This window comes from Argopecten irradians, chromosome 5, assembly GCF_041381155.1.
Source record: "Argopecten irradians isolate NY chromosome 5, Ai_NY, whole genome shotgun sequence".
Taxonomy (NCBI): Eukaryota; Metazoa; Mollusca; class Bivalvia; order Pectinida; family Pectinidae; genus Argopecten; species Argopecten irradians.
Genome location: NC_091138.1, coordinates 3,926,568 through 3,947,603, shown reverse-complemented (window position 1 = coordinate 3,947,603; position 21,036 = coordinate 3,926,568). Strand labels below are relative to the sequence as shown.

The window sequence follows — 21,036 nt, the reverse complement described above, 5'->3', positions numbered from 1 at the left end:
GAGACTTTGTTGTCTAAGAGTAGGTATTACAGGGGTTAGGTGGCTGTCATCTATCAACTTAAAGTGATATGGGCTGTCAGCCACAACATCAAGCCTCCTGTCAGTTCCTAATTAAATTTATTAGTGGTCTCATCCCTACTATATCAGTGTGAAATGGGGCTCTTTTTAAAAGATGATATTTTTACCATTTAAGCCTGGTGCTTATTTCTCGACTGTTTTTGGATTGGCTTCTGAATGACTGTTAACTGATAGGGTAGCCTTGTTACTGGCAGTGAAGTGTCTGTGGTGGCCATATTGTTTCAACTTGTTAAAGCCACCACTACAGTGACTTTGCCAAATTTCTGTTATCTCAGAAAAATGATATAATATCCATAAAATGTCTGAAAAAGATTTTAACATAAATCATTATGCTTCTTAAGAGTATTTTTACAGTTGGCACAGAATAAAAGGCAGTTAAACAATCTAAGTAATTAAAACTACAAAAATCAGTATTGTACACAAACATTGTATCCCAATAAAAGATAGATATCAGATTTAATTAAATTTCAGAAAATAATTATTTGATATATACTTTGGAGTTGCTATGAGGGATAAGATCTGGTTTAGCAGAACTCTTTCATTGATGTTCTATCATAATGTGCTATGTTATAATTTTAAGTGATAATCATAGATAGGCTACCCTTAGACCAAACTCTCAAAAGTGATACTTTGGGGAGGGGGCTAACCACTACAGATTCTGGATACTGGGGAGGGGGCTAACCACTATAGATTCTGGATACTGGGGGGGGGGGGGGGGCTGCTTTTCGCTACAGATGTTGGAAGGTGATTTCTTGTTTTAACAGGTGGTCTTGTAATCTGTGCTGGCTGTATATGGCTGCTACTACAGCAGTTTACATCAGCTCAATGTAGATATTACCCTTGTCTGGTCTGTTACCGTGGTAACTTATCTGAGAAGTGTTGAGGTGTCTTTTATAAAGCATGACAGCACAATGAATGTTGATTCTCACCATGAGGTGTATAGAGTTAATTTCAATGAAAACTGTTTAAATAAAGGATGAATTTTCTAGAGGCACTGGAGACAAAGTCTTACATGACCTCTTTACTGTGCATACCTCATCTTTTGAACTTTGCACATTTGTCATTAAATTTCACCTGTCTGTGATCATGATCAAATAACTTTTCATCTTCCTTCTGCAAAACCATGGCAATAAATGAAATTTTGTTAAAACATAGCCATAATGTATTCAGCCATTGGTAAAACAAATGTTGTTATCCAAAATAAACGGGATACCTGTGAAATTGAACGTTTGTGTACAGGTAACTATATAGGGCTGTGTGACGGGTAACTGAGGGGTATCAATAGTGTCAGTATACACTCTGACATTTTATCTGTGACAATAGGATGGGTAACTGAGGGGTATCAATAGTGTCAGTATACACTCTGACATTTTATCTGTGACAATAGGATGGGTAACTGAGGGGTATCAATAGTGTCAGTATACACTCTGACATTTTATCTGTGACAATAGGATGGGTAACTGAGGGGTATCAATAGTGTCAGTATACACTCTGACATTTTATCAGTGACAATAGGATGGGTAACTGAGGGGTATCAATAGTGTCAGTATACACTCTGACATTTTATCTGTGACAATAGGATGGGTAACTGAGGGGTATCAATAGTGTCAGTATACACTCTGACATTTTATCAGTGACAATAGGATGGGTAACTGAGGGGTATCAATAGTGTCAGTATACACTCTGACATTTTATCAGTGACATAGGATGGGTAACTGAGGGGTATCAATAGTGTCAGTATACACTCTGACATTTTATCAGTGACAATAGGATGGGTAACTGAGGGGTATCAATAGTGTCAGTATACACTCTGACATTTTATCTGTGACAATAGGATGGGTAACTGAGGGGTATCAATAGTGTCAGTATACACTCTGACATTTTATCAGTGACAATAGGATGGGTAACTACTAGGGTGATACTATCTATTGGGAGTGAGTTAGTCAAACTTTCAGTAGAAAACTTGGCTTGTCGTTCCTGATTTGCTGTGTAACTGATACTGATAATCAAACTAAATAATGACAAGGTCTTATATCCTACTAGGAGCTTAGCTTCTTACTTAAAAGAGAACAAGTAAAAAATGTCTGCGTGCCAAAACATCTCAGAGACAACATTAGTCAAATGTTTTACTCTCGGATATCTGTTTCAGTTTTTGTGTAAAAATACCTGAAGGGTATTTAAACAAAAGGATTTGGCACATTTCGAAGTTTACACAGACAGGGTGACCAGCATATAAAAGGAAGACTGACAATTATAATATCTAAAACATTATAGCAGACAGGCAAGCAAGCAGTTGGTATTAAGACTTAAACTTCTCTATACAGAAAGGATTAAATATCTCTTATGGAATTTGTACAGGAACTTCTGCAAATCTGGTGAATTTTCTGAGTTTGGGAGTTAGGTGACTGAAATGGAGGGTGAGAAGGGACAAGGTAGGCTTTTTATGTTGAACAATCACAGTAGGTATATAAAAAAGTATGTAATTGTTTGATGCACTGAGAATTGTTTGTCAACAACACTGACCTCTAAGTAATGTGTTAGGGAAGGTGATTCCGCTAACACTTAACCTGCTCAAGTGGTTTGAACTGTGGGGAGCTAATGTTATGGGACAGTTACTACAATTGGGGACAGTTACATTAATTACGTAGGATATAGGCAATCTTGTCTCTTTTTTTTAACTAAAACTGAAAAAGGTCCTGTAGGTGAATTTGTAGTGATTTATTGAATATTAATCCTACATAGATATCTCCTTTTCCTTGGAGTCCACTTTTCTAATCCCCTCTAAAATCACTAATTATCTACATACACCTTCTCACTAACATAAATGAACTCCCCCACCCTTTCTCCTAGCCACATACTAATACAATGAATATTTACCTCTCCGTCTAAACTCTCAGGAAAGGACCCCCTACACCTCTTAGTATTTATTAACATTTATAGCTCCTCCCTCTCTCCTTGTATAATGCACTGTCGTCTGATCTAGTAAATTAAGGGTAAAGTATATTGTTGATAAGTCCAGGGAATTAATGGATAGATGTTTCTCTTTGACAGATAAATAACACATATTGCCTGTAGGGTTATCAGTTACACGAGAGAAACTGTTGGTTAACATTTTAGAAAAATATCTTTTAAACAAATTACGTCGGTAGTTGGCATGGTGTGCCTTTTGAGGGAATCGGGACCAAAGTTGGGGAACTCATTTCATGTAAATGTGTCGAATGACTGACATACTGGGCTAAATGAGCCCGCCTTTAATCTGTTGGTTCAGCAGATCATGAGAAATCTTTAATGTCTCATGGATGTTTTCATTTGTCAATTATTCAAAATCAGGTTCTCAGTTTGTTTAATGAGTCTTTAGCACTGTTTTAATTTCATTAATCTAAAAAAAGGGGACTTTAGAACCTGATATAGGCCCGTCTTTACGATTGGTAATTCAGCTATTTGAAGAGAAACTGAGAAATTATAATGGATCTTTTCGGCTTAGAAAAATATTTTGACTTTAATTTGATTGTCCAGTTTTTAAATACAGAAAAGTTATATAGTTAAGTGGCTGTTGGACATTTGAAGTTGTGCAAAAGTAGGGCAGATATCTACCTTTAGTTACTTATATATTTATCTCTGTGTTATTATTAGATTATTGAAATGTGTAGTTTTAACAGTCAATCGTCGTATTACGTATGACGGTTATATGAACTTGCATGTTAATCCTAAGATAGTTGATACAGTTTGCTTCACTGGGTAAAACGTGTGCACTTGAGCAAGACTAATTAGTGGTGAGCATTAGGAGTTAGTACTGGGACTATAGTGGGAAAGAAGCTGACACAGGATTACACAAATCTGACGATAATGGCATCAAAATCAAGGTCATCAAAACAAAGGGGTAAATTTTACAATTCAAAATGTCTGCTTTAATAATTAAGTTTAAAATCTTTTACAGGTTGAAAGTTCTCAGATACATGCAGCTGCATTAAATATTTTCATTTCCTTGAAAAATAATGAAATTGCAAAACTCAGTATTAATTCATTTAAATTTTAATAATTGTTTAAATGAGTAAAATAAGTTTTACAGAAACATAATCAATTAATGCTAGCTAGAAGACATTGATATCTTAAGACAGCTAGGTAGACTTGTTTCTTGTGAAGTTTTAACTATAAATTGAGGTAGTGTATGTTTGAAAACTTGAGTGATCTGATCCTGTATGGAGAGGTGCTATATACTTAACACTACCATTGTGATTTGACAGGAGATGCCGAGTCGGATTGTGATACCTCATCACAAAAAACAACATTCTTTGAATATATTAGCATTCTTAATTTGTATAAAAATAGATCTGCTGAAATGTTTTGTCTGAATTGCATCTTACAAATGATTATATGGCTTAAAAATATTAAGTATTCTAGCTAGGTTTATTCCATGATGAGAAGAGCTAGATTTCCATTTGGTTGTAGAGAAGTGGTCATTTCTCACTGAATCTTTCATTTACTATCAATTTTGTGAATGTAGGACAGAATGTTTGATAATGATAGTTTCCTATAAATGTTATCTCATAATAACAAACATGTATTTTACTGATAATGTAAAATAATTAAAAAAAAAGAAAAAAAGGAAAAATCAATCAAAATTATTAATTTGTTTACTAGTTATTTTCCATTGTTTAAATTTACATTTATATCGATACAAATAATTTGAATAGCATATAAAAAGGAATTAGTACTTCATAAAAATTAGTTTGAATTTTGTATACGAATCTGATTAAGTATGTTAATACAATTACCTATTGTGTTAAGAACTAACTACACTGCTTTAGTTATCAGTGTATATACTGTAAAAGAATAAAATAAAATAAATTATCCATGTTAATAACTACAATATGATGAATCTTACATATATATATGTATATGTTATTAAATATTTACCAAAACCTTTATAATTATGCGTAATAGATGTGGAAAAGCTGAACACATTTATTTGCAGTTTATCTTATTGAGCATAAAAAACTTATTTACATCCAATAAGAATTATTTGGGAGGGACCCATTAAATGTTCCAGTGGAAAGATAAGATGTAAATCTTAAATTCACTAGTGTATACAGTATAAATGGTGATGTAAATGTGCAGTTAAATAATGTCTGATATGGTGTACAGATTTATAAATCAAAATTATGAAACATTTATTGTATTATGAATATTTAGAGTTATTTTGACACAGCTTACATTAATAGCATAAATGCTTGGTTAGTGACTACATGTGAAGATTGATGCTTGGTTAGTGACAACATTTCAAGTTTGATGCTTGGTTAGTGACGACATGTAAAGTTTGATGCTTGGTTAGTGACGACATGTAAAGTTTGATGCTTGGTTAGTGACGACATTTAAAGTTTGATGCTTGGTTAGTGACGACATGTAAAGTTTGATACTTGGTTGACGACAATATGTAAAGTTTGATGCTTGGTTAGTGACGACATGTAAAGTTTGATGCTTGGTTAGTGACGACATGTAAAGTTTTATGCTTGGTTGGCGACAATATGTAAAAGTTGATACTTGGTTAGTGACGACATGTAAAGTTTGATGCTTGGTTAGTGACGACATGTAAAGTTTGATGCTTGGTCGGTGACGACATGTAAAGTTTGATGCTTGGTTGACGACAATATGTAAAGTTTGATGCTTGGTTAGTGACGACATGTAAAGTTTGATACTTGGTTAGTGACGACATGTAAATTTTGATACTTGGTTAGTGACGACATGTAAAGTTTGATGCTTGGTTGGCGACATTATGTAAAGTTTGATGCTTGGTTAGTGACGACATGTAAAGTTTGATGCTTGGTTAGTGACGACATGTAAAGTTTGATGCTTGGTTAGTGACGACAATATGTAAAAGTTGATACTTGGTTAGTGACGACATGTAAAGTTTGATGCTTGGTTAATGACGACATGTAAAGTTTGATGCTTGGTTAGTGACGACAATATGTAAAAGTTGATACTTGGTTAGTGACGACATGTAAAGTTTGATGCTTGGTTAGTGACGACATGTAAAGTTTGATGCTTGGTCGGTGACGACATGTAAAGTTTGATGCTTGGTTGACGACATGTAAAGTTTGATGCTTGGTTAGTGACGACATGTAAAGTTTGATACTTGGTTAGTGACGACATGTAAAGTTTGATACTTGGTTAGTGACGACATGTAAAGTTTGATACTTGGTTAGTGACGACATGTAAAGTTTGATGCTTGGTTGGCGACAATATGTAAAGTTTGATGCTTGGTTAGTGACGACATGTAAAGTTTGATGCTTGGTTAGTGACGACATGTAAAGTTTGATGCTTGGTTAGTGACGACATGTAAAGTTTGATGCTTGGTTAGTGACGACAATATGTAAAGTTTGATGCTTGGTTAGTGACGACATGTAAAGTTTGATGCTTGGTTGACGACAATATGTAAAGTTTGATACTTGGTCGGTGACGACATGTAAAGTTTGATGCTTGGTTAGTGACGACATGTAAAGTTTGATGATTGGTTGACCACAATATGTAAAGTTTGATGCTTGGTTAGTGACGACATGTAAAGTTTGATACTTGGTTGACGACAATATGTAAAGTTTGATGCTTGGTTAGTGACGACATGTAAAGTTTGATGCTTGTTAGTGACGACATGTAAAGTTTTATGCTTGGTTGGCGACAATATGTAAAGTTTGATACTTGGTTGACGACAATATGTAAAGTTTGATGCTTGGTTAGTGACGACATGTAAAGTTTGATGCTTGGTTAGTGACGACATGTAAAGTTTGATGCTTGGTTAGTGACGATGTGTAAAGTTTGATACTTGGTTAGTGACGACATGTTAAGTTTGATACTTGGTTGACGACAATATGTAAAGTTTGATGCTTGGTTAGTGACGACATGTAAAGTTTGATGCTTGGTTAGTGACGACATGTAAAGTTTGATGCTTGGTTAGTGACGACATGTAAAGTTTGATACTTGGTTGACGACAATATGTAAAGTTTGATGCTTGGTTAGTGACGACATGTAAAGTTTGATGCTTGGTTAGTGACAACATGTAAAGTTTTATGCTTGGTTGGCGACAATATGTAAAGTTTGATGCTTGGTTAGTGACGACATGTAAAGTTTGATACTTGGTTGGTGACAACATGCAAAGTTTGATGCTTGGTTAGTGACGACATGTAAAGTTTGATGCTTGGTTAGTGACAACATGTAAAGTTTGATGCTTGGTTAGTGACGACATGTAAAGTTTGATGCTTGGTTAGTGACGACATGTAAAGTTTGATACTTGGTTGGTGACAACATGCAAAGTTTGATACTTGGTTAGTGACGACATGTAAAGTTTGATGCTTGGTCGGTGACAAAATGTAAAGTTTGATGCTTGATTGGTGACGATGTGTAAAGTTTGATGCTTTGTCGGTGACAACATGTTAAGTTTGATGCTTGATTGGTGACGATATATAAAGTTTGATGCTTGATCGTTGACAACATGTTAAGTTTGATGCTTGGTCGGTGACAACATGTTAAGTTTGATGCTTGTTCGGTGACAACATGTTAAGTTTGATGCTTGGTTAGTGACAACATTTCAAGTTTGATGCTTGGTTAGTGACGACATGTAAAGTTTGATGCTTGGTTAGTGACAACATTTCAAGTTTGATGCTTGGTTAGTGACAACATGTAAAGTTTGATGCTTGTTTAGTGACGACATGTAAAGTTTGATGCTTGGTTAGTGACGACATGTAAAGTTTGATGCTTGGTTAGTGACGACATGTAAAGTTTGATGCTTGGTTAGTGACGACATGTAAAGTTTGATACTTGGTTGACGACAATATGTAAAGTTTGATTCTTGGTTAGTGACGACATGTAAAGTTTGATGCTTGGTTAGTGACGACATGTAAAGTTTTATGCTTGGTTGGCGACAATATGTAAAGTTTGATACTTGGTTAGTGACGACATGTTAAGTTTGATGCTTGGTTAGTGACGACATGTAAAGTTTGATGCTTGGTTAGTGACAACATGTAAAGTTTGATGCTTGGTTAGTGACGACATGTAAAGTTTGATGCTTGGTTGGTGACAACATGTAAAGTTTTATGCTTGGTCGGTGACAACATGTAAAGTTTGATGCTTGGTTAGTGACGACATGTAAAGTTTTATGCTTGGTTGGCGACAATATGTAAAGTTTGATACTTGGTTAGTGACGACATGTTAAGTTTGATGCTTGGTTAGTGACGACATGTAAATGTTAAGTTTGATGCTTGGTTAGTGACGACATGTAAAGTTTGATGCTTGGTTAGTGACAACATGTAAAGTTTGATGCTTGGTTAGTGACGACATGTAAAGTTTGATGCTTGGTTGGTGACAACATGTAAAGTTTTATGCTTGGTCGGTGACAACATGTAAAGTTTGATGCTTGGTTAGTGACGACATGTAAAGTTTGATGCTTGGTTAGTGACGACATGTAAAGTTTGATGCTTGGTTAGTGACAACATGTAAAGTTTGATGCTTGGTTAGTGACGACATGTAAAGTTTGATACTTGGTTGGTGACAACATGCAAAGTTTGATACTTGGTTAGTGACGACATGTAAAGTTTGATGCTTGGTCGGTGACAAAATGTAAAGTTTGATGCTTGATTGGTGACGATGTGTAAAGTTTGATGCTTTGTCGGTGACAACATGTTAAGTTTGATGCTTGATCGTTGACAACATGTTAAGTTTGATGCTTGGTCGGTGACAACATGTTAAGTTTGATGCTTGTTCGGTGACAACATGTTAAGTTTGATGCTTGGTTAGTGACAACATTTCAAGTTTGATGCTTGGTTAGTGACGACATGTAAAGTTTGATGCTTGGTTAGTGACAACATTTCAAGTTTGATACTTGGTTGACGACAATATGTAAAGTTTGATGCTTGGTTAGTGACGACATGTAAAGTTTGATGCTTGGTTAGTGACGACATGTAAAGTTTTATGCTTGGTTGGCGACAATATGTAAAGTTTGATACTTGGTTAGTGACGACATTTAAAGTTTGATGCTTGGTTAGTGACAACATGTAAAGTTTGATGCTTGGTTGGTGACAACATGTAAAGTTTGATGCTTGGTTAGTGACAACATGTTAAGTTTGATGCTTGGTTAGTGACGACATGTAAAGTTTGATGCTTGGTTAGTGACAACATGTAAAGTTTGATGCTTGGTTAGTGACAACATGTAAAGTTTGATGCTTGGTTAGTGACGACATGTAAAGTTTGATGCTTGGTTAGTGACGACATGTAAAGTTTGATGCTTGGTTGGAGACAATATGTAAAGTTTGATGCTTGGTTAGTGACGACATGTAAAGTTTGATGCTTGGTTAGTGACGACATGTAAAGTTTGATGCTTGGTTAGTGACGACATGTAAAGTTTGATGCTTGGTTGGTGACGACATGTAAAGTTTGATACTTGGTTAGTGATGACATGTAAAGTTTGATGCTTGGTTAGTGACGACATGTTAAGTTTGATACTTGGTTAGTGACGACATGTAAAGTTTGATTTGGTTAGTGACGACATGTAAAGTTTGATACTTGGTCGGTGACAACATGTTAAGTTTGATGCTTGATAGTTGACAACATGTTAAGTTTGATGCTTGATTGGTGACAATATATAAAGTTTGATGCTTGATCGTTGACAACATGTTACGTTTGATGCTTGGTCGGTGACAACATGTTAAGTTTGATGCTTGTTCGGTGACAACATGTTAAGTTTGATGCTTGTTCGGTGACAACATGTTAAGTTTGATGCTTGTTCGGTGATACCTGACTGAGCGTGTAGACATGTAGGAGTGTTGTTATGCCATATTTATATTGATGTGGTGTTGGGAAGTGTAATGATCACAGTTTAAAACACCTGTACACATAGTCGGGACAGGTGGGTAAATATGACAGGTATTTGAGCCATCCCGGAGGTGGTGGTGGATGTAATTTATGGAGGTGTGGGGGAGGAATAGATAGATAAATCATTGTTAGCCAACAAACTAAAGTATAACTATAAACTGATTCTGCATGGTCAGACTGCATGTGAACCATGTCTCCTGTAGTGAGATGGGGTGTTAATACACAGACATTCTGTACCAGTAACAGGGACCAAAAACATCAGTCTGATAATTAGAGGAATTATAATCCCAAATCTGATGAATAGCTTTCCTGTGGTGTTATCTTTGTTGTTTTTATTGTATTTATTACATCATGACCATACACAGATGTAGTGCCTTAAGGCTTACGTTTTCGTCCTGTTCCTATTTTCCCTTTACAGCTGTTACTGTGACTAGCCCTCCACATCACTCTAGTGACCTGTAGGGTACTCTAACCATAAGTTCGGGTTGTTTTCTCATGAGCACCCCGATTTCCTCTGACTACAAATGTGTCCTAAAGTGATCCTTACTGAGGTGATAACCAAACCTTACGGCATTCCACCTAGTACAATGCTGAGCTGTCAGTATTTTAATGTGTGTGGGTGAAGTCTATAATCTTATTTGCATTTTTGATAATTTTATGAATGACAGTGTGCTGTATAAAGATATTTAGGGAAAGTCGACTCGTAGTGGATTCTATATGTAGGAACGACCTGATATACGGCCTCTCTAACTATTATGAATGTTTAGAATTAAAGAGACCTAGAGAGATAATAGTGGCCGGATTCTTTACCCCTGTCTCAGGTAGACAGCGTGATCACCTCCCCCGCATCACCCACACGCTCCCCACATTCCAGATACTTATTTGTCCTTGTATTGCACGGTTTGTTGGGTGGTACCGTTAAAAGAAAAATCTCGTACAGAAAAAGTAAATGGACTTTTTTTTAAATGAAAATTTTGAAATGTGTATAACTCTTAAAGGCCCTGCTAGTTCACAAAGTCTGGAATAATTTGTGTTTGTGAGGAAAAGGATTAGCTTCTATTTCGGTTGATAGCTTGTCACTGTATTGTTTTGATCTTTGGCCGCCATTTGTGAGCTGTCCTCGACAACCCCTCCTCTTTATAGACCTGGCATGGTATTTGTGATGATATACGTCACATTGCATTCCATCTACACTTCAAGTAAATGTTCACTTCCTTATATATTTAACTGATTAGCATGTGTCGACCATACACATGTTATATGGGTGTTAATGCAATGCATTAGCATGTGGATGTACATTTGTACTGATATATTAACCGAGCTATGTGGAATGCTTGGTTACATATAAGTAAATTATTAAGGAGTGGTAGACTTTATTGAGAAATCATTTTAACTCTTTTATTTATGATCCTGTGATTTCAATTTGTTAGAGATCTGGCAGCATTTATGGACTGTTAAAAGTGACGTGCAGATTTTTTATTGGGAAATCAGGTTTAAATTGAGCATTGTAATGGTTATAATTCAGAGACAAAGTTGAACACCTCCAGTAGATAGAGAATTGATAAGTTTTGTAGACAGTTGATTACATCAGGTAAAGTTCTAAATTTACTACAGAAAAACGAGGAAACCTGAGGATGCCAATACAAACAACCACAAAAATACCAATTAAGTTTGGAATCTGTACAGTTTAAGCCAAAACATAAAACTAGACAGATTTGATAAAAAAAAGAATATTATTTTAAGGTAAGGGGAGATAATGTAGTATTGGAATGAGACTGGTACAATTAGCAGCACTCAGTAACAAGGGTTCACACAAATTATGTTTATTGTAATGTGTTTTGTTTGTGATGATTACAAAGCCTTTGATGATATGACCTTTAAGTAACCTTGGTCTGAGTATCTCTAGTAACAAATGGCATGCTGGGTAAGGTTTAATTAAAGTTGGTGGCTGGGTGAGCTTAAATTTTGAAGTACTGAATGATTCCAATATGAAACCTTTTTTGTGTTTATTGTTATCCTGTTCATTGCAAATCTTAATGGTCTTAGCAGTTGAAAATGGAACCAAACAAGATCCACTTGAAAACCATCAATCACAGATGCACGAAACGGTTTAAGATTTGTCTTCGTAACATCATAAAACATTAAATTTGAAACTTTTTTGGAAGACAATGTTTTTGTATAGACAGTATTCAGATTTGAATGTTGGCATTTGGCGTTGACTGATTTTGAAGTGTTATACTGACAAGATGTATATGATGCTCTTAATTTGCTGACAGTCTGCTGTATTTACTGATATGCACAGCAATGGGACAAAGGTTATTCAAGAAAATCAAACACTGAAATTTGCAGCACAGCAAATTTTGACTTAATGTCATGTGTTTGAAGAGAGTTGGAGGGAAAGTGTAAACTGTGTGTAATGTTACGGTTGTCTAGGGAGCCAGTAACACTAATAACATGTCACACAGCCACGGAAACTGGCGAAATGGACCCAGTACTGTCTATTGTATCGATTCTAATTGTAGCTTGGTTTTTTATGGTTTTGGGAAAATTCCAAAGCAGTTCAGACGATATTCATAAGAGAAGTTTAATACTTGGTTTGTCATTCCTGCTCAGTAATAAATCGCGGCAATATTTCCATTTTTACGACTTCTTCTGTATTCTTTAACGAGCTTGCGATATAACTACAACTGAGGGGATTTGACCAGCGTCATTTATTTGGTGTCAATAATTTGAATATCACTAGCATATTGTCTCTTTGAAGAGAAATGTGGAAATTGTGGAATTTCACTACCAATATTCATATACCATCTGTAGACTAAAATATCAGTGGAGTTGTAATGCAAAACTATCAAATTCTGATGCTGAAACAGTACTGCTAAATTATTTATCATCACATGAAAAATTGTTTGAAAATGTGTTAAATGTTTTGTGAATTATGATGTCATGTGATCAGAAACCATCTATGTCTTTGTAAATTAACTGACAACAGTTAAAGTTATGATGGTCATTTATTGACAGATATTATACATGATGTATATCATTACTAGGCTTTTATCCCCTCTGGTAAACGTGGAGGAATCTTAAAACGTTTAAAGATGGCAGATGGCTATATCCTGTTGACAAAGATTTTTAAGAATCTTTTGAGGAAGGATTTTAAATCTGATCAAATAGCTCTAAATAGATAAACAATTATCATTTTACAAGAGACATAGAAAGAGGCTCTAGTATTATAGTGCAGCACACCGGACGAGAAATCATTATTGTAAAACAGATCCCTCTGACTCTCCCTGATAGCGGGGTATATCGGGAGTAGACAATATAGATATTTCTCATAATTAGAAGCGCCTTCCTTATTGATCACTGTATATCCACTGTTGTATTAACACAACTTTATATTTCCCATAATTCCACTTTCTTTGTATGTTATGTAATATATCGGACAAGGAGTATTATCTGCAGAAGACCGCATTGATGGCTGTATCAGTTGGTAAACAGTTTTCAGATCCTAGATCATTGTATAGATATTATGTAAATAGAATTAAGTCTATACACATCCTAATTACACCAACTTCAGAACAGATTCCCTTCTGTGTCCCTTCTCTTGGATTGGATGATGACATTGGGGGACATATAAAAAGAGTCTATTAGCTACTGGAGTCTCATACTTGTGAAAATTTCGCTTTAAAAGCTACTGTTAGCACTATTATTTTTGTATATCTCAATTGTATTGCATACTTTTCCTTAAACATTATTTTTTTCAGTTTAGTCAACAACTTAGATCATTAAGACTTTGATTAATTAGAGCATACAAAATGTTTTCTAATTAAACAGTAAATGTGTATAAACTCTCAATGTATTCACATTTTGATACAATTTCTTTTGCAGGAAAACCACCTACTCTTCGAAAAATTAAAGTACGGAAATATAAAACTGGAAGGCCAATATTATTACGATGTCGAATTCGGTCTTCCAAACCAGACGCTGTGTTTACATGGTTTAAAGATGGACAGGAGATACAATCTCGGCGGGTCCGAGTAAAATCATCAAAGTAAGTAGATATTGACAACAAAATGGTGGCTAGTGAAAACATGGTAACCAAATATAGGGGAACCATAGTTACCAAATATATAGGAGCCGTGGTTACCAAATATCGGGGAACCATGGTTATCAAATATATGGGAGCCATGGTTATCAATTGTAAAGGAACTAATATATTAATGTTATCAAATATAGGGGAACTATTATTATTTTGCTATTTTGTCACCATTATTACTTATTATAAGGACATGGTCAAGTAGTTTTGGTGTCAATAAAAAGTTTAATGTGTTTGTAAAATGTGTGTCCTTTTTGTTATAAAACAGGAGAGGTTCAAGATTAAAGATTAATAAGGCAAATCCTGGAGATGGGGGAACATATAGCTGCCGGGCCACAAATGTACTGGGATCTACAGAGGCACTGGCCAATGTTAAAGGTAAGCCGACTGCTTTAGTGTGGGGAGCCTGCTATTGTCTGCTGCTTGTTTAAGAGGAGAACAGGTAACCTTGGATCTGATTCCATTGTGAAAGCCTTGCATTATCTTGTACTTAGTGCTAGCTGTTTGGTGCAAAGCTCTCATTAGAAGTTACATATAAAATCACTAAACCATCTTTCATCTAGAGCTATACAGAATCTCTTTACCTATTTATACAGGTAGACATGGGTAACAACAGACTGATCTCAATCAGGGGTCTGTCTGGTTTTACTTGGTGTCTGTTAGGACAGTCTGTAAATCTGGTGGTAGGAGGTAAATCAATATGGCCAGATTCCCAGTATGGTGTAGCAGGTTGGAGACTGCTGTCGCCTCTCTTCCACAACTTGTGATTCTGCAGACCAGAGTAAATTGTCATTTGATATTGGTTGAGATTGTTGTTCAGGATGACATTTCAATGAGTTTTGTCAGACTTTATGCTAGTTGTTAGCCCCAAATTCAATTGTAGCATCAAATTGTTTTCTCAGAAAACAAACTTGATTTACACACAGTAATAGAGAACCTGTTTCCATGATGCTATTGTGGGAAAGAGATTGGATTTCTGTAGAGATAGGTACATGGGTCCTAGGACATTTGACCTCTTTACACTCCAATTAGATGTGCTTCTGACTTCAATGACCTATATTGAACAAGTCAATGTATTTGACCTCACTAGAGGTCAATAATCATATATGACCTCTCTTGACCTTAATATTTGACCTCTTTATACATGATTGCCCTAAATTCTGTCATTAGTGTTGTGATTTAGACGTCAGACTGAGAAGTGGATAGTGTACAGATAGGTTGTCTGTACTATACAGGTGTCTGTACTATACAGTGTTCTGGACTGGAGACCACAGATGGATCTATCAAACAACGAGATTTGGCAGGTTGTAGAAGACATTTGTGTATTGTTGTAGAGAGACAGTGGAAGGAATTGTCTCCTGCAAGTGACAAAACAATCAGTGATAATCATATCCTGATATAAGCTAGGATAAGGATATATGTGGCCCTTACATAGATTACAGTACTCAGGTGCTACTTCAAACTATCAATCAACTGTCATATATAAGACGTATATCAGAATTATGGTACTCAAAGTTATATTTGTATTGTTTTCTGAATTCTAATGAGGTTACCTGTTCACATATTCAAAGACATTTGAGGGACATCTGGCCATACAGGTGTGTAATACTGCTGAGTAAGAAATCTTTATCTCAACCAGTCTGTCTTCTCATCACACTTGCTGACAAACCTCTTCTGTCCTGTTAAATATAATCCTCAGGGTGACACGAGCTCAGAACTAAAAGTTTTATTATCAGGTTTAAGGAAAATTTCATTCTTTCTAATACCAGTATATAGACTATTCTACAGGGCTTATTATAATTAAAATTGATTTAGAAATGCTACTGCAAGTTTATAAATAAAACTATTTGTTCTTTGGTGTTTAACCAAAGGGATATAACTGCAATTTAAAGACAAGGGAGATAACTGCAATCTAAAGACAAGGGAGATAACTGTAATCCAAAGACAAGGGAGATAACTGTAATCCAAAGACAATGGAGATAAGTGTAATCCAAAGAAAAGGGAGACAACTGTAATCCAAAGGCAAGGGAGATATTGTCATCCAAAGATAAGGGAGATAACTTAATTCAAAGACAAAAATAATAACTGAATTCAAAGACATTTTAGGGACATTATTTAATCCAAGACAAGGAGATAACTGAATTCAAAGACAAGGGAGATAACTGTAATCTTAGGACAAGGGAGACAACTGTAATCCAAAGAAAAAAAGGGGGATAATTGCCACCCAAAGACAAAGGAGATGATTGAATTCAAAGACATTTGAGGGACATAGCTGTAATCCAAAGACAAGGGAGATAACTATAATTCATTGACAAGAGATAACTGTAATCCAAGGACAAGAGGGATAACTGCCTCTCAGAGACAAGGGAGATAACTATTATCGAAAGACATGCAAAAAACTGCCATCCAAAGACAGTTAACTGATAACTGTAATCTAAAGACAATGGATCATAGTAGAAAAAGGATAGTGTGTATATAAAAGCAATTCATCAAAAGACATCTGGTTAGAATCGGATGTAAAAAGTAACTACCAGAAAAGTACACAATAATTTTGTCAGTTTGAAACACTGGACATTGAGGCTTGTGTTGGTCTGAATGTAATTTTAATCCATTATAATCGGTAGGTTACCTGAGTGCGTTTTGAAAGTACATTATGGAATGAAACAGATGGTGTGTATATTAGTAGCCCTGTCAGATCGTGTTCCGGTGTTAGAACAATGAGCTTTACCCCATTATATGGCGTAAACAATGGTGTTAGAACAATGAGCTTTACCCCATTATGTGGCGTAAACAATGACAGGTTTTTAATCTTAATCAAAAGAAGCTTATACATCTGGTTAACACATTCCAAGGCTCAGAACATATTCACTAAAACACTCCAATGATTAAGATCAAGTGATGGAATTATTGAAATTTTTGAATTTCAAAAACCCAAATCTATTGGCAGACGGAGTGCCATACAAGCACCTATGAATAATGTTATAGATAAGGTATCAAATTATAAATTGGTGTCTAGGGGATGCTGTTTATTTGCAAACAACATTTTGGCCTGAATTCAAAAAACTGAAATATGCATTTATTACTGTTAGGAATTCTTATATTAAGCAATGTTCACAGAGTATAATGGACTTACAATGGACTGTCTTACCTTCCATCAGCTAATTGGACCTTTCTCTGGCCTTATTCAGTTTGTCCCTCCACCTGACCATTTTATTGCTAGTATCTTTTTTTTATTTTGCTATCTTTCACACTGTTACAGAAATCTGAACACTGATTTGTACGATATACCTGCAGTATACCCCGCTGGATCAATTAGTGCACTAGATATTGTCACAGGGCCATTAGACTGCTACCTGCATGGTGACCCTGTACCTGTTAATTAGATTTAATTAGGAAGGTTACAGGTGACAGATAATGCCTTATTGCACAGATTACAGGTAGTATGTACCATGCATAGACACACAGTGTAAATCTTTTAGTCTCCCGGGGTGTCTTAGATCTAGAAATTTATATTTTGGTATTTGTTGTTGGCAATTTTTTCCATCTGTTTGGGATTTTTGCTAGTTTTCAATAAATATCATAGATCCAATGTGTCCAGGGTGGGATGTTACTGTATACTGACCTTTGTGGCCCCCCTGGCTAGTGTAGACGGGGTATGGACAAGGCCTCTCTGTTACCTGTATTGACACAGACCGTGGTGGGAGGGATAGTGGGGAGGACATGTCCCTCGCCAGATCTATAACCGTCTTTGTCAGTTCCTACTGCTATTATATGGTCTACTTTCAATTTAGATATTACTGTACTTTTAATTTAAAACTCTGAGATTCTTTTAGCCATTAAAACCTATGTTAGATAGAATTCTGACTTTCCACCTGCAGGTTGGAGGTAAAAGGAATGTGATATCAGTACAGCAGTGTGGCTAGAAATCATCTATACTATCTATTTCATTATTAAAATGTGATAGAAAAGAATGGAGATATTTCCTAATTGTTTTGATAATGGGCATTTTTTAAACTTCTTAATTTTGAAAATGGGGAAATATTTCTACACAACATTTATTTAATTCTTATAAGAAATCAGTTTTGGAATTTGAAAAAAAAGAAATGGCTAGACATCTAGATAAGATTGGTAAAACAAATCAGCATTTTCTTACAGTCTGTGGTTTTTGGGAGGTAAAAATGGAATGTTGTTGATTGCAACAAATGCAGGTTTATTGTGGCACATTAACTCATCTCCTCCATTACGCTACTGCAGAGATATACAGGATCGGGATAACAGGATGAGGATAGCAGGATCGCTAACAGTTATGGCCACCAACCAAGCAGTAGTCTGTGTGATGATAGTGTTGATTCCTTATAGTCTGCCAAAAAGTCAAAAACATAACTACAGTACATCTATACAATATTAGCTAGTTATCAAGGTCAAGGTCTGAAAAACAAGTATTTGTTATCATCTTTATTTTTAAGTTACTATTATTCAAAAACCTCTGAAAGAATTAAAATGAAATTTTATGACAATGATCATGCTCCCTGTTAGTAGTTGGTGAGGTTGGTTATTGAGATTCTGTGAGAATAAGTAGGAAGGGCATGACCGATACTTCCTAGTGTAGAAGTACTGTAAAATTAAAATGAAAAGTCACTATTAAAACCTCAAACTCCTAAGAACCAATTTAATTTTAGCTCACAATTGATTGCTGTGAATTCAGTTCCTTTTTGATTTAAAAACTGATATCAGTGGTCGATACAGTTGGGTATGTATTCTTAAAACAGCGTTAAGATTCTTTTAGATAGGTATTACACAATGAAAAATATGGAATTGAAAAGTTTTTTTTTAAAAGTTCATTAAACTTGATAATCATGTGTATTTGGCCTGAGATTTCTATCATACCTGTATGGTATATGATCTATAAATGGCAGGTGATTTAAAGTACTATTGACCTTTCATGGGCATTCAATATGAATGAAGGCAGAGATACGGAAATCTCTGTTTAGGAATCGCCATGACCTTTTCACCTCTATGTAGGGAAATCAGAATAGGGAGGGGTATTTAATCCATAGTTCAATACAAGTTAGGATAAACGGTATTAACAAATGAGTTGTTTTGTGACGGAGCTATGGCGTAGGCAATATCTATAATAACAGCGATTTACATACTATCACTGTTAGATTTCTCTATGTGATAATCTCGTTCTGGAATCAGGAATTCTGGTAAAGACCTACTCAGATTTATTTATATAATATATAATATGTGGCTTACCGTGGTATATTGTACCCCTGTTTGACTGGGGTGTGTAAGTACTACACAGGTAGTATATACATATACAGCCAGAGGCCATACATGTGCCCAGATTGTAATGTGATCATTAATCTGTGTTTATTATGAATAAGAACATGACACAAGTCAATGTTGACAACCCTAAGACATCTAACGGGACGGAAGCCCCTCCCCCGGAGGAACAGATTCCCGTGATCATTCGATGTCACTATGAGACTCGGAGAATTAAACCTCTATCGCCAGGTTAGTGTATTGGTACGGGTCACAAAGTCAGTGGCCACCGTCACTTTAACTTACACTTGATAATCCTGGGAGACCCTTTCCTGTTCTTTGATTCTTCTTATCAAGCTAAAAATGTTATTGATCACTTAGCAACAGAACTGATGTTATTACCGCCAAGAATTAGAAATGATCATCAATATTATATATAACACAATATTATCAATAATTATTGTTGAACACAATCATGAACTGTGTATACATGTATAGATATGGTTATACAAACAATACACAATACACAGCTGGGTGGTGGTGGAGGGGTTGTGTTTGTTATAAAACCATGTGCACTTCTAAAAAGATAAGAAAACAATTCATTGGAATTAATTTTCAGTGAAAGAATAAGGATTAGAAATGTTGTGCACATGTATCATAATTTTTGATAATTGTAACTTTTAAAGATGCGTAATTTTAAAGGGGCACTACCTTTCCGAACTGGCTTTTAACTTTTAAAATGGGAATGCAAAACAAAATTGATAGTTTTATAGTCCCAAAAGTAATTAACTTACAGTTAAAACTACACACGCCTTCGCAATCTCAATGAATTAATTTAGATAAACTAAATGCTTATTTTCATAACGCGGGTCGTTTTATGTTTCCCGCCGTCATCCTAATTACCGTGCGTCGGTTGATTATCACTGCGCCAGACGGCAAAACAGCAGAATGGATCTTTACTGTTATCATAATTTATGTAGGGAATCTTCCATTTGGTTGGTGTTATAACATCCTCTTAGGCCATTGGTATATATTTTTATATATTATTATTATTGTTATTAAGAAAATTTTAATTTTTGTTTCCCAAAGGTAGTGAGCCTTTAAAGCAACTTTTCAATTCGTTTTCACCGGGCTGTAGCACTTGCCAGATTTCTATAATGTACTCTGGTTGCAGACATTGTGATAAGAATTGTTTATCTGTTGCCCTATCAATTAACTTTTCATCACCTGCATTACCTATTTACAATAATAACTGTTCCAGTTTAAAGGGCATTGTTTTTGTGTGTTGGGAGATGAAAGCTGGTGTACATTAATCTGTCATACTGACAATACGAGGGAAGTGGGACTGTTTACTTAGAATTATCTAGAATTATCGGGCTTTATTATTGAAACAGATCAGAAATAGTCTAATTAAAGTGTACCATGTATATAAATCTTTCTACAGACAGTGAAACAATGGTTGGCTCTATAAACCGTAAACGGCACCAAAGCTGTTATGGGAAAGTCCACAATTAATCCACCAGAGTATTTATGGAGAGAATAAAAAATTAATGTAAGCATGAGGCTTAATACATCAAAAACAAGCGGGAAGCTGAATGGATGAGGGGCTCTTTTGTCTGTAGCTCGAATTGGAAACAATAGGAAATCAGTGTTTGTAGCACGCCCCTCTCTGGTCTGTATCAGGAAATCAGGATAAATGAGGCAGAGCCAATAAGGGCCCAGTCGGCAGGAAGTCACTAATT

At 35.5% G+C, this 21,036-nt stretch overlaps 1 protein-coding gene across 6 annotated transcripts in view; it reads left to right on the top strand.

The window, feature by feature from the left end:
* LOC138322678 (pro-neuregulin-2, membrane-bound isoform-like) overlaps positions 1-21,036 on the top strand; it is a 95,636-nt gene that overhangs the window by 31,398 nt on the left and 43,202 nt on the right. For all 6 annotated transcript variants that reach the window (XM_069266707.1, XM_069266706.1, XM_069266705.1 and 3 more), the window contains exons 2-3: positions 13,822-13,984; positions 14,298-14,407. In XM_069266707.1, coding sequence (XP_069122808.1) covers positions 13,822-13,984; positions 14,298-14,407 — 273 coding nt within the window. The remainder of the gene's footprint in view (positions 1-13,821; positions 13,985-14,297; positions 14,408-21,036) is intronic.